Source organism: Vicia villosa, linkage group LG1, assembly GCF_029867415.1.
Source record: "Vicia villosa cultivar HV-30 ecotype Madison, WI linkage group LG1, Vvil1.0, whole genome shotgun sequence".
Taxonomy (NCBI): domain Eukaryota; kingdom Viridiplantae; phylum Streptophyta; class Magnoliopsida; order Fabales; family Fabaceae; genus Vicia; species Vicia villosa.
The window spans coordinates 87315350-87340255 of NC_081180.1; the positions used below are offsets into that span (position 1 = coordinate 87315350).

At 35.2% G+C, this 24906-nt stretch overlaps 2 protein-coding genes across 2 annotated transcripts; one reads left to right on the forward strand and one right to left on the reverse strand.

Moving 5' to 3' along the window:
* Positions 1-10785: 10785 nt before the first annotated feature.
* Positions 10786-12346, forward strand: LOC131643448 (thiamine thiazole synthase, chloroplastic-like). Its single transcript, XM_058913662.1, has 2 exons — positions 10786-11734; positions 12063-12346. The coding sequence occupies exons 1-2, from the start codon at positions 10850-10852 to the stop codon at positions 12225-12227; spliced, it is 1050 nt and encodes a 349-aa protein (XP_058769645.1). The 5' UTR covers positions 10786-10849; the 3' UTR covers positions 12228-12346.
* Positions 12347-21219: 8873 nt separating this feature from the next.
* On the reverse strand, positions 21220-22258 carry LOC131648525 (F-box/kelch-repeat protein At3g23880-like). The gene is made up of 2 exons (XM_058918279.1): positions 22115-22258; positions 21220-22041 (listed from the first exon to the last, which is right to left on the reverse strand). Exons 1-2 carry the CDS (start codon positions 22256-22258, stop codon positions 21220-21222), a joined length of 966 nt encoding a protein of 321 aa, XP_058774262.1.
* Between the last annotated feature and the right edge of the window lie 2648 nt (positions 22259-24906).

Here is a 24906-nt window from a genome sequence, read left to right on the forward strand (position 1 = left end):
GACCGGCCCTGAACAGCACAAGGCATGGGCAAAATACACATAGGTGCCACCTTAGGTGGCGATCCTCTTGCTTTTACACACATGCACCACCAAGAGGGGATTGTCACGTGAAGACATACCTGCATGCATGCCATCTGATCTCTACCTCCACAGGATGTCACCCTGCATGCATGCAAAAAGTGTCATGCCATCTTGCATGGGGCCTACATGGTAGCAGGCTGCCCACCAGACCAATCCTATCACCTGCCAAATAATGATGGGTTGGGATTTTGGAGCCCCTACCCGCTGCAGCACGCTCCGCACACACCGCACATTCGCCAGAACCCGCCCTGCGCACCCGTTGAGCCGACCCGCATGCGACGACTCATTTTGACTAATAATGAACGTCTACTTAAGTATTTTTTAATGATTAATATAAACAACAATTTTCTTTGTGTAATATAATTGTTAGAGCTTAGAATATATGAAAAATATATCATAATATTGATACTGTATCGAGGAATATTTTAGATTATATTAGTTGATATTTTAATATTTTTATTTCTTAATTTCTTTTCTTATTTAATTTATTATAGGAGTGTTTTTTATCCTCTGTTAATTTTCTTTGAATAATTTAAATGTAAATGCCATGAATGTTGCTTATATCATTCCTGTCATTTCAAATTTAACTTCATAACTGTAACAGGTTTGCAACTTTATTTTGTAGTTTTCAAAACAGGAGTAGAGAAAAAAATGTTTCCTTAAGACACTTTTTGATTCAAATACTTTTTCCACTTTGAATTTAATATAACAGGAACATACTTTTGTAATGTTCACCAAAATTAAACTAATACAATTCCACATGAATTATTGCAGGGTCTGTTTTTCTTTTGATTTGTTCATCATTAATATGTCATATATTCTTTAAAAACAGAAATTTACTTTCCGAATAATGGCTAACTCGTAGCGACAAATAAAAAAAAACATTTTGTTAAAAGTAGAAAATTACTTTCCAAATAATGACTAATATTCTCCTTAGATTAAAACATGATTTTCCTAACAGAAGGGAAAATAAAAATTTGTTACTAGTAAAAGTCATGGTAGATAACATGCATGACCTAATAAAAAGTCATGGGGTTAAATTTTTTTGTGTCTAGAACTTTTATGTGATCCATACATTTGGTCTATTAATTTATTTAAAAAAATGAAAAATAAATAAATAAAAAAGGCGGACAAACCCGTCGCCCGCCAACCCGTCATTTTGGCGGAACGAGTTAGATTTTTAAGTCCAATTTTACTTGGTGCACTTGTTCGCCCCACCCTTTTTTTTGCCGGGGCGGGCGACTGTTTTGCCACCCCTACATGCAATTAACCCTGAGGATGCTGCAGTTTGGACTGCAAAAACATCAATCATCAGGTTCACTATTGTGGAGATGCACCACAATGATAGTGTGAACCTACAGTTCGACATGCATCAAGGTATCCCAAAACCCCCGACATGTTTGGGGAAATAGCATCAATTAAGAGTCGATGACCAATGGGGATTTGGTGATTTAAGAGATTTTGCTAGGGTACAATGTCGTCAATGGAGGCACCAATATGATCTGACCTTAAATGAACCAATCAGCCAGGATGTTTTGAGACCAACTAGGCATAATATGCGTTGGTATACATCTGTTTCTACAAATTTGTTTATGTGTTCGCAGACATATTTGATCGACCCGCGTCAAAGAGCTTCATCATACGCCCAACAACCAACCCCATACGCCCAACAACCAACCCCACAACCGTACCAAACCCAACAACATTGTCACCCCACCCAAACCGAACAACATTATACCACCACATCCTCCCAATCCCAACAATCTTACACCACCACATTCATCCAAATCCGCCAACAATTTATGCCACACACAAACACAAAATCAAGAGCCTGACCCAGACCACCACCAATAATGTATTTCCACCATATCTTACCATAACACAAATGACACATACAATACCTCGCTATACTGCCAACCAAACATCACACCCCTATAACAACTATCAATCACATGTCTTACAAACACCCCAAGAATCATTACTTCGTTTCCAAAACGATTCAACATCCCAATTCTACCAACCACCCCACCCACCTTACCTATATGTAACCCAACTAACACAGCCTAACATCGACAACATGGGAACCGACCTCTTTGGAAGAAACGTAGACTGGGGAGAAATGGTTGAGGAGTTGTATGATCCAATTGATGTCTCAGGAACATCACACCAAACACCTCTACCTGAAGCGACTCAGAACAGACCCCAAACACCTTAGAGAAATCAAAGGCCACAAAGACAAATACGATACCATTATTATTTTACTGGTGAACGTTTGGGTGGACAGAGATAGTGACGAGGTTTGTAAAAAAAATCTAATCGTTGTGTAATTTCTTTTTTCAAGTAATATTATTATAATTTATTTTTATTTATTAAATAATTTTTATTTAAATAATTAAAAAAACAAAACAACTGAGTAGCCACACTGAATGACTACTATATTTTAGCAGTACATGCATGCGCCACACTGCATGACATGACAAAGGAGCATGTGCCATGCAGCGTGGTGCCTCCTCATTAAAATGCATGCATACGCCACACAGAGTGGCTACACCTCAGCAGAGTTGTCTCAAACTTTTGAGAGGTTCTGTGTAAGAAGCTAAGGTTATCTTCAGTTGAATCCTGAAAAAATTTAAAGGGTCCTATTTAAGCGTATATTGACAATGAAATATGTAATTGGAGGCCCTTTTTGTCATAGATTAAATATGAAAAAGTGTGAGGTTATGTGTTATAGGTCGCCTTGCACACCATCAAAGACCGTCTTGCACCTCTGTATGACAATTTTTTTTATTTAAAAAGTGATTCGTTTAAGAAATTATTTGAAAAAGTGGTCATTTGATTTTTGCTTTTTTAAAAAAGTGGTTATTTCAAAAAAAAATCACAAACTTTGAACATATAAATTGTTTTCACTAAAAAGTTAGTGTTTATGTTTGAAATTTTTACAACATACATACAAAAATAAAAAATATATACTAAACTTCGTTGTTTACTATTTATATATAAGTACTGTATTGGGTTTTAAAGTTTAATTATAAATTAATACGCATGTTATTTTTATCCATCTTTTATTTGGATAAGGATCACTACAAAAAAATACTCTACAGCGACGTGGATGCCACGCCGCAATGTTAAAAATCACGTCACAATCAAACAATAGCGACGTGGGCTGCTATGTCGCAGGAGCACGTGTGACAAAGCAGTAGCAACGTGGAAAACACGTCAGGAGGTTGCGACGTGATTCCCACGTCGCAATAAATTTATATGGGGAACATGTTCCTGCACGCAAAGCAGGTGTGGCAGGTGTGGGGGACTGTGAAATTGACTTTATTAGCGACGTTGGTCTCACGTCGCTACTTTGAATTTTTTTTTTTTATAAAAAAATTAAATAACACAGGTATAATTGTATTTTTATATAATAAATTAATTAATTTATATAATAAAATTTATATATAATAAAATTTATATAATAAAATTTATAAAATAAAATTTATAAAATATAATTTATATAATAAAATTTATAGAATAAAATTTTATAAAATAAATTCATATAATAAATTGTATTAAATAAAACTAAAAATTTAAAACTAATATTTTAATGAATTAAAATGTAAAATAAGTTGCATAAATATAAATTTAAAACAAATGAAATACAAAATGTTTTTATGAGGCATCATCATCATTCACTCCGTCATCCTCCGGCTCTGGATCAGGAACATTACGATAATTTCCACCACCTTGCATAAATCGTCTCATCTGCTCCTCCATCTTAGATTGCTTCTTCAGAATGCTCTCTATCTGTCGCGAATATTGTTGCTCCATATCAGATTGTGTCTTTCGCATCATCTCCATCTGCTGCTCTTGTTGCTGCCTCAGGGCCACATTTTCGCGTCTCGCCTCACTTAACGCCAATTGCCTTACTGTTTCAGCTTGTTCCCGTGTCAGATTTGGTTGACGCGATCCACACTCTCCATCTATAATTCTTTGAAACAGATTGCGATCACCAGCTCTATAGCTGGACGCCAAATTTCCAGCCCCAAAAAAGCAACCATTAGGCCCTTTTTCTTTAATAACCTCACACCAAATATAGTGATCAACATCAGTGTTAAGCGGCTCCCCCTCTGCTAGCATGTATTGAGGATTATTTTCTAGAAAAATTGCAAGCAATCTATCATAATCATCCTGCACACATATTCAATAAAAAATTTAAGTTAAATATTTACATGCATATTTAATTATACTAAATAAATATGTACATACTATACTAAATTAAAATATATTAAAAAGTTGCCACGTGATTTTCACGACACAACTTATGATTAGCCACATGATTTTCACGTGGCAATTTATCAATTGCCACATGAAATTCACGCCACAATTTATAGGTTGCCACGTGAAAATAACGTCACAAATTTTTATTAAATTAAAAAAAATAAACAACATAAAACTTTAAAATAATAATTAAATGGAATACTTAGCTTCGGATCTTGATCAAGCGCATAGTCGGAAGGTATCTGAGAAGTCAATCCTGAAAAGAATACACAAGAATAATATTTTAGTGTAGGGCAGTGTTCCTATAAACCCTGATTCGGGCGTTAAATAAAATTAATATGATTTTATTAAAGATATTTAAATAAATAAACTAATTTTAAATAATAATTAATAAAAAAGATAAAATAAATAATATAAATATAATAAGTTTATAAATAAAATAGGATAAATAAATATAAATAAAATAAGATAAATGTGAGTAAATAAATAAATATTAGTAAATAAAATAAATATAATAATAATATAAGTAATATAAATATAATAAGTATTATGAAATAAATAAATATTATCATTATAAAAAAAAAGACTTTAGAAAACTAGTTTTATTAGTAAAAGAGAAAAGAACAAATAAAACAAATATACATATATATATATATATATATATATATATATATATATTAATGAAAAGAAATAAATAAAAGAATTATATAATTAAAAATAAAAAAATTTGGAAACTTAGCTGAGTGATCCTGTGTGGCTCGCGTGTGTAGTCCACCATGCACCTGCAGGCTGAGATCCCTTGGATTGACTAGAGAAACGGATGAATGGGAAGGATGATGAAGGAGCACCATAACGGGTGTTTCATAACGCACTGGAAACAAAACAACGCGCGCGCAAAAGGGATTCGAATGGACCAATCAGGAGACGACACCTCATCGTCTTCTTCCTCTCGCCAATACTTTTAACAGCGTTCTTTGCCACAAAGCGCTGTAATATGTGTTCTTCCTCCCTGCAAATAACGAATAGGGGCAAACCGCAACAAAAATATTTCGCACCAGGTCCATTAAACTCGTATGGACCTTGCGAATTCAGCCATGGTCTCAATTGGACCTGATTTTACCTGTAGCCAAAACCCCTAAATTGAAAGCTTCGAACCCTAGCTATGGAACTTGGCTTAAACGTGCCCAGAAACTCAATTAAATCTCCAGAAACATTGATATCAACATAATAAACAAGAATACATATATGAATTTGATCCAAGATGCATGAATGAATGGATTCGAATCAGAATAGGAATCGACCAAAATTGACTTACAGTGCTTGATTCTTGATGCTTTAAGGCTTAAGGATGATTGAGACACACTCAGAGATGTCTTAGGAACGAGTATTGATCGATTGTAACACCTGAATTGGCTTAGAACTCCAAATTGAATCCTGAATTTTCTTCTCCTTTTGAACTCGGGTTTGAGGTCTTTGGATGCAGAATTCTCTAACCCTTGTGCTATGGACTTGATCAGTATATATAGAGGGATGATTAGGGTTGATAATTGTGGAGAAAATCTTTGTGAATCAATCTTTGAAAATTTGATTTGGAGCTTGATTGAAATATTTCTAATTATGGCCAAACTCAATCTTTTTTCACCACTTAACCCTTGCACGAATTTTGTAGTGATTATTGAACATTTGTGTGATTGATGATGATTGGAAATAAGAACAAATCATATCTTTTATATTTTATTCAAAATTTTTGACTTAAATCCATGATTTTAATAAATAATAATTTGAATAAAATCAAATATTCATTATTTTTTCGTGGCTTTAAGATTAGAGCTTCTAGATAACTTATTTTGCAAGATTGGATCTTAAACTCATGGGCCTCTTTGCAAAAATATCCAAATTCTTTCACATTTTTCCCTCCAAAATAGCCCAACTTTGACAAGGTCTATCTCTCTCAATTTTTTAGGTATGGAAGTGTTCTAGGAGTTTTTAGAAACCTTAGAGAGTCCTCTAACCAATGACTTTGGTCTCACATCAAAATTATTTTCCATGCTCCTTATATGTCCTTTCGAAGAAAATGACTTTTTATTGACTTTTGAAAAGGACCTATAATGTTTTAGTCCATACTCCCTCCGTCCCAAATTATAAGAGAAAAAAACAAAATCACGCTTATTGAGAAAAGTAAAAACACATTCATTTGACTTATGATTTTCTTGAAATAAAGTGCTTTGGAAAATTTTAAAAAAATTCTAATTGGTTGTTGGCTATGAAAATGATGAGAGAGAATGTAAGTTAAATGCAATTTGCATTTAATTTTATCTTGAAAGAAATGAAAGATGATTTTTTCTCTTATATTTTGGGACAAGAAAAATGCATTTTTTTCTCTTATATTTTGGGACGGAGGGAGTATCTCTCAAATGGAGCATTTTTAGACTTGGCATGTGAGAGACAAAATTGTAGAGAATCAAATTTCCTTCAAAATAAGCTTTGGATGGAAAATTTCTGATATTCCATTTGAGAGTTATGGCTGGTCAAAGTTCAGTTGACTTTCTCCTATACAAACCCTAATTTAGAAACTTTTGGTTTTGTTGATTTCTGATCTTTCCTTGATGAACCATGATCAATTATTGATCAAATGGTGAATGATACTTCAATGGAAGGATGTTGACAAAAAATCAGGAGTTTTGACTGTATTTTGACCCCAGTTGACTTTCAGGTCAACCCAGTCGACTGTTGACTTTCTGAACATTTGAGTGACCAACCTTTTAAGCTGAGACTTGATACTTGTCATAGAGGTAATGTGAGATGTTTTGAGCCATATGGGATGCCTTGGAGCCATTGATTCATTGATTTTCCTTCTGGACAACAAAACCCTAGTTCTCTGATCTTTGCTTAGGAGAGATGTCTTTGAGCTTTATACTTTGTTTTGAATTTGAATAGGAGAGATAGTGTGGGAAAATTTTGGGGTATGACACATACTGCCTGGTAGTCACATACCCCTCCTATTAGCTCAACGCCCCCGTTTTGTTCCTCTTTTTATTTTGTTTTTGGGCCATAAGCCCGAGTAGTTGTTTCATTTTCTAAACACCACCCCTCACTATTATTTGGACCCCTTTGCTTTTGATTTTATTATTTTTATTTTGTATATAAAAGAAATAAATAAAAAATATAACTAGTCAAATTGCCCCCGCGCCACTCCTATTTTGGGGTTGACCGTGTCGTGACGATTTTCGAGATTAACAACATAGGTTCCCCTTACAATGTCTGACCTAACTGGTACTAGATCAACGTTTCAAAATGCCTAAAGAGCTCAAGCGGAAAAAACTAAAGAAGATTGGTGATTGTTTTCCTCTCTATGTTGTTAATAGAGGCCAGTGTGGCAGCGATAGCGGTGTGACACAGAAAATTGGCGTGGCCGCTTCCAAGTGTACGGGTCCAACACAAAATGAGAAAGAGGGTGGCGCGGCCGCGATTGCGGGTCTGGTCCGGTTGAGTGCAATCCAAAGCGGATGACACGACCGCGGTTGTAGAAAATAATATGTTTGTGGAAAATATGAACAAAGAAAATAATTCATGAATGAGAGAGAAGAGAGATATTATGATTCTTGAAACATTTCCGACAAACAGATCGTGAGAGAGAATGTTGGGTAGGGAGAGTATTTTTATTAAGGCTCAAACATGATGATGAATTAATTTATTCATGGGAGGAGAGAAAGGGAAGTATATTTTCAAATTAAAGCTGAACTAATAAAACCAACCTACATTTCAAGCAACGCTTTTACCACTCCACTCAGCTTCTCTCTCATGGTCATAACTTATGGTATATGGCTATTAGTGACGGGCCTAAGCCAGAATGAAACAAACAGCCCAATGCATACTGCCTGGTAATCACATACCCCTCCTATTAGCTCAACGCCCCCGTTTTTTATTCCTCTTTTTATTTTGTTTTTTTGGGCCATAAGCCTGAGTAGTTGTTTCATTTTCTAAACACCACCCCTCCCTATTATTTGGACCCCTTTGCTTTTGATTTTATTATTTTATTTTGTATATAAAAAATATAACTAGTCAAATAGCGCCTGCGCCACTCCTATTTTGGGGTTGACCGTGTCGTGATGCTTTTCGAGATTAACAACATAGGTTCCTCTTACAATGTCAAACCTAACTGGTACTAGATCAACGTCTGTTGAAATAACCAAGGTGACGAAAGATATTGAAAAGTCTTTTTGTCCTCAAGTGAAAACCAACACTAAGATCCACCATATTGATCTTCCCCACAAAGTGTTTCTTCTTAATGTTGTTCACCCTAACAAAGATCAAGGTTAACCATCTGATTTCCCTGTTTCTAAAAGTGTTCATGTAGTTAAATTTATGAACCCTAATGCTGAGATAAGCAAAGCTAGAAACAAAGATTCTGACAACCTTAACCAAACAAATGAAACTCAAAAAGCCTGTAATAACCCTCTCAGTGAGAATGTTATTGAGACACTCCTTAATGATGAAATGAGTTTGAGTAAATTGTTGCATGAGAACCCTATCGAGGTTGACCCTAAAAGCATTTGTGAAAATATTGTTCATAATATCAACAAGGACACGTCTGACACTGCTATTAATGATGAAAGTTCAAGTGATGATGATATATGAGCCAGTCAAGGCGATGGTAGAGATGTCATTAAAGATGTTAGTAACAATAATGAAGAAAATACTCAAACCGAGCAAAGTATTTTTGAAGAAATTATTGATGAAGAGAGTGTTGAAGGGCTTCCTTCTTCCTTCAAAGATTATCAACCATTTCCCCAGCTTGGAGAATCGTTTGAAGGCCTTGAGACAATGAAGAAGAACATTCTAGAAGCCAATCTAAACATGCCTATAACAATCCTTGCTTTTTGTTTGATATCAAGGACTTTAGCTATTTCGGGCCGATCAAACGGTCATATAAAACCCGCCCAACTCAAAAAGCCCAATTCAAAATACTCTCACTCAAAATATAAGAACAAGTAGACCCTCGATATAGGGTCGCACACTAGAGCCAAGCAACACACCCATCTTAGCCGTCAAATTTAATCCAAGGGTCTCGAACAGTCTACGATGCATCCATCGAGAGCGGTTTTAACCATCATCAATATATAAGCGTAATTGCGCGCCACGTCCCAGTACCATTCATATACTCTTACAAATTATACATCTCAGAATTCACTAACTTAAGAATTAAGAATGGTAATAATAACTTTTTTGTACGGTAATAATAACTTTTTTGTACACCTCATTTTTTACCCACCGAAAATTCTTACCACTACATGATTTTCAATTTCAGACCAGAATATTATTAATTCAGGATAAACCTTACATAGTAATGAAACAAATATATAAAATTTTCCAAAATAACCCAAAGCGCAAATCTTTTTCTTTTAATTTGAATTGATTTATTTCGTATTTTAAGTTTTCTAATATGATTGTAGTATAATTCATATTCCAACAATTGATACGGAGTAACAAATAATACAAATAACTTTTGTCGAACATCACACTAGATATGAGATCAAGAGAATATAAAATGATAACTTGTCCAAAAAAACAATACTCCCGACTAGATATGAGATGAAGAGAATATAAAATGATAACTTGTCCAAACAAAACAATACTCTTTCTATTTTAAATCATAGATTTCTTTTTCACTTTTTATGTATGGCTTAATATACGTCTTTCTTGAAATTTAACCTATAATAACTTTAATATATAATTAAGAAACACATATCTTTTTTTTTTCATGGTACCAATAATAGTAGAGGTGGATATATAAAAGTAGCTTGAAATTTAACCTATAATAACTTTATAAAAATATTTATATATCATTAAAAAACACATATCTTTCTTTTTCATGATACCAATAATAGTAGAGGTGGATATATAGAAAAGTAGCAAGTTGTTATACTAACTATATAAAAAAAATATAGTTTTTGTTTTAGTTTTTACCAATAGAATCGGCTGAAAATGATTTTAACTTTTTTAAGATAAATTCTTAACTACTCAACTCAAAAATTTCTAATTATAATTAAAAAGATTAAATTATAATTTTTTTACGGAATCACATGTACTGACCAAGTATTATTTTTGTCTAAAATCGAATTCTGCATTCTCCGAATATTATGCTTTACAAAAACTCGTTTGTCACTCGAGTCCAAGCATTTAATTAAATATCTATAGATTTTCTTAAAGGGTTGTAATAATAATAATAGACCACTAACAATAATAATAAATGTACCTATTTGTGATGTGGATGTTGCGCACAAATGGAGAACTACATTGGTTGAGAAAAAAGGCAACAAAAAATATCCCAATATGAAAGTTTTACGAGCCATTGAAATTCTATCTTATTTCTCAAAAAGCATAAACTTCACTTTCATAAATTTTTCATTCACAGATTTCTCACTTATAAAACCATTCAATTCTACTCTCACAAATATACCATTTCTCATCAAACATTTTCTCTTCCCAAAATACCCCTCCAATGGCAGCCATGGCCACTGCATCATCTCTCATCACTTCTACCAAGTCCTCATTCCTCAATGGAAGACCAATTGTTACTCGCACCCCCACCCTCATCAAATCCACCTCCCAAAAAAATTCAATCTCCATGTCACTAACCACACCCCCTTACAATCTGGATTCCTTCAAGTTCAGCCCTATCAAAGAATCCATCGTCTCCCGTGAAATGACCCGCCGTTACATGACTGACATGATCACCTACGCCGACACCGACGTCGTCATCGTCGGCGCCGGTTCCGCCGGTCTCTCATGCGCATACGAGCTAAGCAAAAATCCTAACATCAGTATCGCTATCATCGAACAGTCCGTCAGTCCCGGCGGCGGTGCATGGCTAGGCGGCCAGCTCTTCTCCGCCATGGTTGTCCGCAAACCAGCTCACCTCTTCCTCGATGAAATCGGTGTTGCTTACGATGAACAAGAGGACTACGTTGTCATCAAGCATGCTGCGTTGTTCACTTCAACAATCATGAGTAAGCTTCTTGCGAAACCGAACGTGAAGTTGTTCAATGCTGTGGCTGCCGAGGATTTGATTGTGAAGGAAGGTAGAGTTGCTGGTGTTGTGACGAACTGGGCTTTGGTTTCGATGAACCATGATACACAGTCTTGTATGGATCCTAATGTTATGGAGGCGAAGATTGTGGTGAGTTCTTGTGGACATGATGGACCTTTTGGTGCTACTGGTGTGAAGAGGTTGAAGAGTATTGGGATGATTGATTTTGTTCCGGGAATGAAAGCTCTTGACATGAATACTGCTGAAGATGCTATTGTTCGTCTTACAAGGGAGGTTGTTCCTGGTATGATTGTTACTGGTATGGAGGTTGCAGAAATTGATGGTGCCCCAAGAATGGTAAGCTTTTTCTTGTTTAGTAGTTTAAATTAGTGTTTTAAGATATTTTGAACTGCATGTTGATTGGTTTTGATGCAAGTTATGGTCATAGTCTCGGGTTTTTGAAAATACTGTATAGATTATTGCAGTTTAACCATAGCTAGACATAGAGGCCATATATAACTATGATTTAAGCCGTGACAATATTTTATGAGTTTATATTTGGCCACAGTTTAACGGCGATGAATTTTGGATATTTTGCGGTAGTTTGTTTTGAACGCCAGACGGTCTGATTGAAAACATATGATTTGATTGAGATGTGATGATGATTTTGTGGATATTTTTGCAGGGTCCAACATTTGGGGCAATGATGATATCCGGACAGAAAGCTGCACATTTGGCATTGAAGGCATTGGGGAAGAATAATGCAATTGATGGAACATGTGAATCTGGTAGGGAAGAACCAGAGCTTATTTTGGCTTCTGTTGAATCAGAGGATATTGTTGATGCTTAAAGTTTATAATTAAGTGGATTTAGTGTTTAGTTGTTTGGATCTTCAGTTAAATTTTAGATCCTGCATGTGGTTTGGACTAAATGAATAAAGAAAATGTGAATGAGAACTGTATTTTCATATGTGTGATGTGTTTAACAAACAAATTGGAACAACATATAGTAGATGAAATTGAATTTATCAATTATTTATGATAAGTGGAAAAGAGAGATGAAAACAAGCCACATATTGCAACCACACATTCTAAAATATGAGCAAGTGTTGTAGAATTAATGAGTTTGCTGATATAATACTAGGTTGTTGTCACTTAGGCCATAGAATAAATAGGGCATCTCCTTATTTTTGGACATTTCTTGCCTTTAGAAGAAGACAAGCGACACATAATTATTTTGTCGGGGGGTGAAATTAATAAACTAGGCTATCGTACAATGTGGGCAAGACTTTAGCTAGTTAAGATTGATACTACTACTAAATATATCATGAAATTAATAAACTAGGCTATCGTACAATGTGGGCAAGACTTTAGCTAGTTAAGATTGATACTACTACTAAATATATCAATGTAGTATAGATGAACAATTTGGAAAGATGTTTTTGGAAGCAAAGAAGATTTGTTAGAGAATCTCCAATGAGTGAATTTATTTTTGGTTGTTTGAGCTATTTTTTGTGGGATCAATTGTCACATTGTATTTAAGCAACATCTAAGCAATTTAAACCAATTTCACTCCAATGATAATTTGAATAAGCAATCTATATGTTATATGTGGTCCAATCAATTTATGTTTGACCCAACCAATTATCAAGATTAATATTATTTAATTACTAAGCAACCTACTTTTTGGATTGCTTCATAATATAAATTACACTAATATTTAAGCAACGAGAATACCACGTGTATCTACTCCAATGATAAAATTGTTAAGTTCTGAAACTTATGAATCCTAGTATACATTAAGCTACCTCCATTAGAGATGCTCTTATATTGCTAAAAATGACAATCTTATTGATGGATAGTTTTATATGTATATGTTTTGAAGCCCATGCCAACATTTTTGCAAATACTAATACAACACAACAATCAAACACTATCATATTGATTACATGATCAACTTTTATCATAATATTTTATTCAAAACTACTCATTATTTTTATTTAAATTATTAATTTCGAGATCTTTTTTAATAACTCTACTTATAATATTTCTAGGTCTTCCTTTAGTTATTTGATTTCTCTCTATTTGATATATTTTTCTTGCACAAAATTTATATGTCTTATGTCTACATGCCTAAACCATCTAAGTCTATTTTTTAAATCATTTTCTCTACTATAGATGCTATCGTAGTTCTCTCTCTCTCTCTCTCTCTCTCTCTCTATATATATATATATATATATATATATATATATATATATTATATATATATGTGTGTGTGTGTGTGTGTGTGTGTGTGTGTGTGTGTGTGTGTGTGTGTGTGTGTGTGTGTGTGTGTGTGTGTGTGTGTGTGTGTGTGTGTGTGTGTGTGTGTGTGTGTGTGTGTGTGCGTGCGTGTGTGCGTGCGTGCGTGCGTGCGTGCGTGCGTGCGTGCGTGCGTGCGTGTGTGTGTGTGTGTGGTTCTATATTGGAACAAGAAATATATGGAATCACGGAAGCCACAGTGGATGAGAGCTTTCGATGCGACAGAGCGGAGGGTGTACTTACAAGGTTAGCACTTCAACGCTAAAGTCAATATGTGAATGATGAAAGAGTATTCAAATTGTGTTTGAAACTTGTTATCTGAAATAGTGTCATATGCATATATAGGGGATCGATGTAACTAAATGCTAACTTCTCAAAGTAAGTTACGAAGGACCGTTAGATGTGTTGGAGGGATGGATCTCATGATTCTAGGTTACTGAAGGTTCAATGGTTAGGAGAATGTTCCAGAATCTTTAGTTTATGCTTGAGTTAGATTCGGGATGTTACATCTCGTGGTGATCGGTTTAGAAAAGGAATATTCCTGGATCTGATTAATTCGAGGAGTTCTTTCCTTGTGGTGGGACCGAATCGCCGATGACATGGCTGACCCAAAACAGTTGCCTCCAAGACTTCCAAGGTTTTAGGAACTAAGAGGTCTTTTCAAAACATTGACCGTTCATATCGAAGGTGGACCTCTGATGCTTGAAGAAGTGGAAATGTTAGGCATACCTTGTAGAAGTTCTCGGTGAATTTAATATTTCTTTGTTTCTAGCATGATGTCTCTCTGAGCCGTCAACACGTCACCTCATATACGTGGACTAGGAATCAATTGTCGTTCTTAGGTTACTCAAGTGTTTTTTGTTCGAGGGGACTGATGGGACAAGAAGCATATTATTCTCAATTGGTTTGATCTAAGCCGTTAATTTTTGTGTTACTTTCCTGATAAGAGTTTAGGCACTATTTCACAATTTTGCAGTTATTTCATCTTTGCTTCTCTTTTCCATATTGTCTCCTCTTATTCTCCAAATCTTCAATCTTGCTTATCTCATCAATGTTGATGGAGGAGATCGTCGTAGAAGATTAATCTTGGGTCGAGTCGCCGTACATGGTCCATGAGCCTGCTCCAAAGGATGTTGTTGGCCACGAGCTTGTTTCCCTCTGTCCTATCAAAAACCGTGTTTTCAAGGTCTATATCAAAAGTTAGAGGAATTTTATGTCTATTTACTTTCTAGCCACACCTCATGAGGAGTTTTGCGTCGTTCTTTGTACTTCTGATGGACGATCAGGTTGCACGGAACGACAACGACGATTTTGGTCTTAATTTTTTTTTCCTATGAATGTGCCAAAAGTCATTGAGTATCTCATGATGCCTTCAATGATACTGATAAGGACATGAAGACAATAATGGTTTCATTTTCTGATGATTTAATTCCCTGCAAGGAAGTGGTGATGGTCGGTTCTACAGAGAAGCGAAAAAGGGTGTTTGGTAAGTTGCCTGCTTCTTTTTCTTTGCCAACCTACCGATCTGTTAAATTTATGTTTTTTTACTTTTTTTTTAGATAGGTACAAGAAAAATCAGAACCATTGGAGTTCATGATTATCTCGATTGTCTCGGCCTCTCCCGGGGATTGGCATAACAAGAAGCATTCATGAATAGTGTTGTTGCCCCCGACAAAGATCCAATAAAAGGGAAGAAAGGAGCAAAGGTTGACCATGGGAGTGATGCTGCCGAGGGATCAGAAGGCGTATCTCTTTGTTTTCCTTCTTTGTTGAACGATCTTTTCCTTCAACACTTCAGGAGATTAGAAAACCTTGTCCTTGCTAGAGATAATGCTTTCGTTGGTCGACTTCCTCCCCCCGGTCGTCTTATTTGGCAAAAGAGATAGCTACCGAGGTTATAGGGACGATTCCTCTCCTTAAACTGTTAGTTGTCAAACCCGTAGAGTTTTTGGCTTCTTGTGTCCTGCCTTAGGAAGTGTATTTGTTGAAGGCTTGTCATGACCTTGTTGAGACGAAGAAGACGAGTCTTAAGGAGTGTCATTTGATATTGCATGGTCATGTAAAGTATGGGTCCTTGTTGTCTGAAGAAAGGCGTCTCATGGAAGATGATGTTTTCCTAGGTGAAGTTGAAGCAGAAATCGTGTCCCTCATTATCTATTGTGTTGCGGGAGAGCTGACCGGATGGGAGAAGGATATCATGACAACGGAGGAACTCTTCAAGATTAGTTAACAACGCTTGAAGCCCAATATCCTGATATTGATTCCTTGAAAAAGTGCTTTCCAGAGTGTCTTGTATCAATTGGAACTTTTAGCTCTGGAGCTTCTTGATTTCCATACTTCCTTCCGTATTTTTTTATTACTTTATTGTATATTGATCCGCCAAATACCTGTATGCATGATATTATATGTAGTTGTTTTTTATTTTTGGAATACCTTGTTGTATTTAGCATTTCTGGCTATTTATGTTTTGCCTTCATCTAGTGAGATGTAGTCATGCCTCTACATTTGTACAGCGCTCTGCATCACAGAGGATCATTCATGACCGAAGGAAGAGGATCCCCATCCCTGCCTCCAAGGTATGACTCGGATCGAGATGGACGCCTCCAAGCTTCACCATGCTCGTCCTTGGATTGGCTAGATCCGAATGAGGGGTGCACCAGCTCTGCGTAAAAGCATGTATTTCTTTGATAAAGAGGATATTTGAATGTTGTATTCAGACATACAAAGTGCCTCTGATAGCATCCCCGAGAGATTTGATTATTATAGTCGGACGTGCAAAGTATAACACCTGAGGCCGAAAAAGGCGAGGGGTTGTTGCACCGCATGTAACACCTGAGGCCGAAGATGGCAAGGGTGGTCGCCACATCGGAATGAGAGGGATCCTAAGGCCGTGCAGGTATGTGACTGCATGGTTGAAAGGAAGCTTATAAGGATTGATGGGTACTACCTATACCAACAAGATGCATCTTCTTTTCGGTATCCCGTTCCATAAGAACTCCACAGTTAAGCGTTGACTTGGAGCAATTCTAGGATGGGCGACCTTCTGGGAAGTTTCCCAGAAAGTGTGCGAGTGAGGTCAAAGCATGCTGAAAAGACCCATGTTGGTTTGTGGGGTCAGTCGATCATCCTGAAAGCAATTTGGGGTGTTACATAAAGTGTCATTGACAGCTCCAATGGACTCTTATAGGCACGTTAAGCGCTGGGGATATGAACCTTTTTAAAGAAGAACTAGTGTCATATATGGAACGAATATGAAAAATGGAAGAACTTGGTTAACTTTTAGTTTGAAGAAGCTTTTGAGGACAAGTTCGCTGCATGTCGAAGAGAGAGATGTTAGGGTTTTGTTTTTAGAAAAAATGGAAGAAAGCTTATGAAGAAGAAGAAAGATTAAATGTATGAATTTGATTACGTTTAAGTTTGAAGAAGCTTATGAGGACGAGTTTGCTGAATGTGGAAGAAAGAGATGTTAGGTTTTCGTTTATATATGTAAACCTTATCACCATGGTTGTTAAAAACAAACGTGATAATATGTAAATACAATTCACAACGGTTTCTAATTTTAACCATGGTGATAATTGTTATTTTTCAAATATACTTATAAGAGTTCAATGGTAACCTCTTTTTGTAACAAAAAGAAGAAAAAAATGTTGGTGCTGAAAATCGAAGTAAGTTAACTTTAAAATACCACAATGGTTGTGTTATATGACTGTGATTAAATGTATTTTAATAAAACATTAACAAAAAACTTAGGCTCGCAAAAATGAGTTATTACTACGGTTGTTTAATCGGCCGTAGTAATATTGTGTTACCAAAGGTATATTTAGTAGTAGTGACTATTAATATTACCATGCATCACTCTCATCACAGCTTATGTATGAGTCAATAATGTGAGATCAATTGTATTACTTACTAGATGATCTCTCAACCTATTAATCAAGACAATAACATTAAGCTTCAATAGTTTATACAGATACTGAACCTAAATATATCTCTAGACTTTAGCATGTCTAATAGATGACAATCTTGGTTTTAGTAATGTCGACCAATACCTTTTGCATATCAGGTCACACCATGAAAACATGTTGTATCCAACAAAGTTGACCACCAAATTATCGATTTATCGATTTATGGGAGTGGATATGAATTCTTTAGGAAAGATTATTGAGATACAATTATTAAGGTCGGTGTAGTCAACGCACATTCTCTATTTTCTTAATGCCTTATTGACCAAGACAACATTGGATGCCATTAGGTATATTTTACCTCAGAAATAAAATTAGCGTTAAGTAGACCTTGGACCATGTTCACGGTGGCTTCAACATTTTCAGGGGATTGTTGTTTCATTTATTGAGCTATATATCGGGCGTAGGGATTGATATTAAAATGGTGACAAGCCACACTATTATAGATGTCGAGCATCTCGTTTGGAGAAACTGTGAAAAGATCAACATTAACTTTAAGGCGTCGAATGAGTCATTGCTTCACTGAGGCCAACAAATTAACTCATATATGGACTGATCTTGGATTCTCATCAAGTTGTAACACCTTGAAGCTCCCATCTAGGGTTAGATCATGTGGTTTTATTCTTTGGCCTCGTTTTCATGTACGTCGAGGTCAACCATCTTGACGACGGACTTATGAGTCTTCTTCACTTTCTTCTTGGGAGTGAGGATGGTTGCTTGAGGATTCCTTACTATTGTTTTGTGAATCAGGTGGGATCTGTGGTACTTAATTTTTAGGTATAAAGTAGAAGCCACTGCATCTAGCACCGCGAGAAAAGACCTTCATAAAATGTAATAGTAGATCCTTTTTCAAGAGATTACTAAGATTAAGAAACACACATCGACATTCCTCTTCTTCTTCCCTTCTCCGAAAGAAATCGGTAATTCCATGGCTTTGCAAACACGAGTGGCGGAATCGTGCGTGGAGACTCCTACCTGGTGTTGTGACAACTTATTATTATGGATTACTAGACATGTTTTTTAGTCTTGAATCCAATTTGGCGGGGAATTGTTGCATATGTGTACAGAAAATGGTGCAGGGCCAATAAGAGACGAAATTGATTGAGTTTTTGGAAAATAGAACATGACAACCATATTTGATTCAAACAAATGTGTACAAGAACGGAACCGGTAATTGCGAGATGAGACATATGCTATTGTTTGATTCAACTGAGGATTATCACACATATTCAAACATTTGGAGCAATCCCCAGCTAGTTAGCGTAAGTTCAATTTTACTGCTTTTAATTGTGATCTTAGTTTTCTAGAATTTCCTTCTTAGCTAAGGTGGATTGAAAAATTTGAAAACATGCTTTTTGTTGATAGAGTTCCAATAAGAATATTCAAGAGCAAAGAAAAACCAAACAATATTTTCTTCCCGAATGAGAAACCAATGTATTTGATAAGAAAATGAATTAATATGCTTGGGTTCAAAGAAACCTAGTTATTTATGATTATTGCAATGATTCTGAATGTTTTACAGCTTTGCCTTAAGAGTGTTCATTGAGTCCATGGGAGTAATATAATGTATCAAGGGGAAAATATCATTTTTCTTTTATTCATTAGTTTCATTTGTAATTCTTATCATTAATGTAAAAAAAACACATGGTTTACAAGTTCTACTAAATAGAATAAAAAATATGCCATAATAACAAGTTCTATAAAGGCGGTGCTTAAGGCATTTGAGCTTGTTTCGGGGTTAGGCATAAATTATCATAAGAGTAAGTTGATCGGTTATAATATTAGTTCAAATTTTTTGGAAGCGGCTTCTTATGTTCCTTCTTGTAAGTTGGAAGAGGGGGTGTTCTCTTTCCTTGGAATCATTGTGGGGTGTAATCCGAGAAAGGTGGATACTTGGAAACCACTTGTGACAAAGTTGAAGAAGAGGCTTATGGGTTGGAAGAACCGGTTTCTTAACTTGGGAGGTAGAATTACTCTTTTGAAATCGGTTATTTGTTCCTTATCTATTTTTACCATGTCTTTTTATAAGATGCCGGTAACGGTGGCAAAGGAGATCTCTAGTATTCAAGGTAAATTCTTGTGGGGAGGAGGGATGGATGATAAAAGGAGGATTAGTTGGGTTAGTTGGAAGAATGTTTGCTTACCGGTGGAGAAAGGGGGTCTTGGAATGAAGGATATTTTTGACTTTAATTTGGCCCTTTTAAATAAGTGGAGATGGAGGATTTCTAGAGGAGATGATTCTCTTTGGTTTAGATTGCTAAAAGCGAGATATGGCGACTTAAATTTGAAGATCTTTTGTGGAGGTACATTTTCTTTCCCTTTATCTCACTCTTCTTCTTCTTCTTCTTCTCATTCTTCTTCTTTGGGTTCTCTATGGTGGAGGGATTTGTTGTCTTGTGGAGGCGTTGGGGTGAAGGGGGGTAGGGATCCGTTGGTGTCGTGTGGTCGGTTTAGAGTGGGGAATGGGTTTTCCACACCTTTTTGGGAAGCGCCGTGGTTGGTTTCTCGGTGTTTAAGGGAGGAGTTTCCGAATTTGTATGAGGTGTCGGAGTTGAAAAAAGTGGCGGTAGCGGGTATGGGAGGGTGGTTAAATGGAGTTTGGTCGTGGGGGAATTTAGGGATTAATCCTTTGAGTTTGGTAGATAATAGTATTGCTTTGGAGTTGGAGGCTTTGGGGAGTTTGTTGGAGGGATATGGTCCTTGTAGTAGGGAGGCCGATGTTTTGGAGTGGAAAGCCGATTCGGATGGAGTATTTTCCGTTGCTTCTTGTTATAATTTTTTTGCCGGTTTTCGTATCCCTTACGGTCCGTCTAACATTTTCGATGGGGCTTTAAGTTTGATATGGAAAGTGGAAGTTCCGTTTAAAGTAAAGGCTTTTGGTTGGAGGCTCCTTGTTAATAGACTTCCAACAAAAGATTTGTTACTTTTAAGAGGCATTTTATTCTCGGAAGAGGCTTCCAAATGTGTTTTTTGTGGGATAGACCCGGAAAGTATGACTCACTCTTTCTTCTTGTGTCCGATGGTTAAGTTGGTGTGGGATTCGGTGGCTTGTTGGTTTGGCAAACCGTGCGGTGGGACGGTGGAGAACGTTTTGGGATGTTTTTCGGATTGGTTTTCCTTTTGTAAAAAAAAGAAAGTTAAAGAGGGTAAAATAGGAGTAGTTTGGTTTGCAACGGTGTGGACCCTATGGTTGTATAGAAATGGGGTGTGTTTTCGTAATGAAGTTTGGAATGTGGATAATACTATATGGAGCATCAAGGTTTTGGTTTGGAAGTGGGCTTTTATTTGAGATATTACTCATCCTATTTGTGACTTCTACGAATTCAACAAAAACCCTTTGTTTTATATTTCGTAGTGTCGAATCGGTTTGTAATCTCTTGGTTTTTTGTGTGGGGTTTGGTTTTCCCCCTTCTTTGATGTAATCAGTGAGAACCCTTAGTTCTCTTATTAATATATCTTGCTTACTCAAAAAAAAAAAATAGCAAATATTATTTTGAAACAAACTCAGTAACTTTTATTAACCATCAACATAGAAGTGAAATAAGTAAAACTAGAAAGATTGTGAAAATGTGATTTACCATTAGCATGACAGTGATACCAAACTCTCACAGTGAATATGTGAGGAGAAACCAAGTTCCATAGTTATCAATGGATCCAAGGCAACACCGGTATTTGTGTTATATAGGATAAGTTTGGAACGTCCCATTAATAACATTAGAACACCATTTTGTGAAATGAACAAGGGTTCAACCAAAAAAATATGGAGCAGCTTGTGATAAGGAATGACGATGAATTTAGTCCATGACTCAACAACTCCATACTCTTTCATCATCCATAAAACCCAATGAACATTTTCAGAGGTGGACACACAAAGGCAGTCACTCAAAACAGACAGCTCAGTTTTGACACCAACATTTTGAGGTAACAATAGTTTCCTGTAAGTCTCCTTCTCTATATCAAAGGAAACAAATGTGTTTGGATAAGAAACTAACCAATTCAGAGTGCCACTCACAAATTTCCCAAGAGTCTTAATATTATTATTATACGGGGAATTGGGAATTGTTTTCCAGGAATCATCTTGACCAAAGGTATATATTTTGGTCAACATGGGACTAACATGAAAAAATCTTTCCATAACTACTAGAACCTTATACTTGTCATTAACTTTGTCATATCCAAAGCCACAATGGTTGATGAACCAATCCTGCTCCAAAACAGAAACAGGTACTAAAGATATTTTGGATTTGAACTGGAGAGAAGGATTGTACAGTCCGACATAATGTGGATAGGTACCAAGCATACACAAGAGCCCGTTGCATGAACCTATAATATAATCTAACATCTCCTCCATGTAGCCGAAGGTAACGGGTTTAACAGGAGTTGATGGTCTTTTGAACAATGGCTTCAAAGGGAATGATAAGATAATCCAGCCTCGTTCTATATTAGAAAACACCAATTCGAAGATGGCTTTTTACGAATTGAGAACCAGAGATTAGAGTTTTCCATGATTTGCACACACACTTAAATTGAAGGAGGGACCTCACCGGAAGCCTCAGGAGTATCTCGCCGACGAGTTCTTCCGGCAAGACAGGCAATGGAATGGCTGCTGCATTTTGCATGGTTGAGCAGTCGGTGTGTTTTTAGGGTTTCTAAACCTAATTAGATGAACTGCTTCTTCAATCTTTTATTATAAATAAACTAATTTCAAAACCTAAAATAAATTGTAAAATCAAATTAATCTTAAAAAATATATTCTATTATTAATGGAGAGAAACAATTGAATTATATTAATTAATTTATAATAATCAATAAATTTAAAATTAAATAATATATTTCACCACTTAAATTACTTTATATTTGAATATCTTGTCAATTATGTAACATTTAATATAAAATTCTACTAACAATTTACCATTTAAAAAAACCAACCTATTAACTTATAAAAATTGAAATCTAGCATTCAATACAATAAATTACATATAAATAATCAATTTCTTTTCACAATTACTATTTTAGAGTGAAGACTAATTTTGGTCCATCACAAAAGTTATTATAACTCAAATTTATCTCTTATAAAATTTAACTATGTCATATTAATCTTTACGTATATATTTTATTAAATTTGTTATTTTTTTTTTTTAACTTTTAAAGTGTGAATAAATTGCTATGGACTGCCATTTTATTTTATTGTTTATTTTTTATTGAACCAAGAACCTTTAAGTCACATAATATGCTTTAACCACTAAGCTAACGTACATTTGTGATAAATTATTCTTTTAATTTAGAGTAATATTAAACATTTTTTTAATTTAAAATAAAAAATAAGACTTAATTGCAATTTTGGTCTCTCTATTATTAATTTTTTTGAGTTTTGATCCCCCTATTTTAAAATCCGGAATTTTAGGGTCTGTTTGAAATAGTTTTTGTTTTTAGTTTTTAAAAACTGAAAAGTAAAAATCAAAACACAATTTAGCCATTTCAGTTTTTTGCTTTTAAAAACTGAAAATTTTTGAAGAGTTTTTAAAAACACATTTGTAAAATATTATATTCAAACAAGTTTTTAGTTTTTAAATTTTCAAAAACTAAAATAGAGTTTTTAAAAAGACTTTCAAACAGACCCTTAGTCCCTATATTTTAATTTTTTGAGGATTTTGGTCCCTTTGCAATTTCGAAGACAATTTTAAATGAAAAAAAGCTCATATTGATGATGTGTTAGTGTCAGTCAATTCAGCAGTGAAATGTTCAAAAAAACTAATTTTATTTAAGATTTATGTTGAACATGTCATCAATGTGAGTTCCATTTCATTAAAAATTGTCTTCGGATTTGCAAGAGGACCAAAATCCTCAAAAAATTAAAATAAAGGGATTAAAATTCAGGATTTTAAAATAGGGGGACCAAAACTAAAAAAAATAATATTAAAGGACCAAAATTGCAATTAAGCCAAAAAATAAAAAATTATAAGATAAAATGATAGTCATTTTAGAACTACACAAATTATTCCTAATATTTTAAATGATGAATGTCTAACTTAATAATTTAGAATGAACATTTGATTATTTACTTTTTTTTGAATGCAAGAGATATATTGAAAGGAGAACTAAGGGTTCTCCAACCCATGTACAAAATACACAGTACAAAGCCAACAAAAGACAATATTACAACCAATTACAATTACGACATAAAAGACAATGGATCTTTGTAAAAATCGTAAAAACAACAATTGGAATGAGTAATATTGCCATATGAAGACCACCTCCAAACCAAAAACTTAATGCTCCAAACCATATTATTTATATTCCACACTTCATTCCTAAAACAAAAACCATTCTTAGTCAACCAAATTATCCAAGATGTGGCTAACCAAAACACGCCCAATTTGCCGCTTTTAATCTTTTTTTCTCGGCTCAAAGAATGTCATTTCACAAAAAAAGAAGCACATTCTTCCTCCTCCCAACCCGGAAAACCTACCCACGAAGCAATTTCTTTCCAAACCAACTTAATCACAATGCATTTAGAAAACAAATGATCCGCCTCTTTCACATGAGCATCACAAAAATTACAGTTTAAATTAATATGTGTAAAAGCAATACCTCTATACACCAATAAATCTTTAGTAGGCAATCTATTCAAAAAGAGCCTCCAACCAAACGCTTTTATCTTATACGGAACTTCCGCTTTTCAAACCAAATTGAAGGCCTCATCACCCTTAAATGGAGGACCGTAAGGGATACGCCTAGAAGCATACAAACCGTAACAAGAAGCAACCGAATAACCTTTCTCCAAATCCAACAACCAAACCGCACAATCCTTCGAATTGTTTAAACTACCAAAAGAATCCAAATTAGCCTTCAACATCGAAAAGGAATTTACAAAGACCGCATCCCTTCCTACAACCGAAATACCAAGATCCCCCCATTTCCAACACCCATTATTCCACTCACCCATAACCGCTACCGAAACTTTTTCAAAGAAGAAGCCAAAAAAAGATCCGGATAAGCCTCCTTTAAAATACAATTATTCCACCAACAAGACTCCCAAAAAGGAGTATTAAAACCATTTCCAACAATGAAATTGCAATTCGAAACAATGGGATCAATATCTAAAGGATTAGAGGACACATTACTAACCTTTAAAATATCTCTCCACCAAAAAGAAGAAGAAGCAAGCTTGAAAGAATCTCCATCACAAATAATTTGCAAACACAAATCGCCGTATCGAGCCTTTAACACATCTAACCATAAAGACTTATGACCTTGAACTATCCTC

What these genes read in the sequence shown, in the direction of transcription:
- LOC131643448 (XM_058913662.1), top strand. Translation starts at nt 10,850, where the DNA reads ATGGCAGCCATGGCCACTGCATCATCTCTCATCACTTCTACCAAGTCC. An exon ending in TTGATGGTGCCCCAAGAATG is followed by an intron (nt 11,735 to 12,062) that starts GTAAGCTTTTTC and finishes ATATTTTTGCAG; the next exon opens with GGTCCAACATTTGGGGCAAT.
- LOC131648525 (XM_058918279.1), bottom strand. Translation starts at nt 22,258, where the DNA reads ATGCAAAATGCAGCAGCCATTCCATTGCCTGTCTTGCCGGAAGAACTC. An exon ending in TAATCTCTGGTTCTCAATTC is followed by an intron (nt 22,042 to 22,114) that starts GTAAAAAGCCAT and finishes TTCCCTTTGAAG; the next exon opens with CCATTGTTCAAAAGACCATC.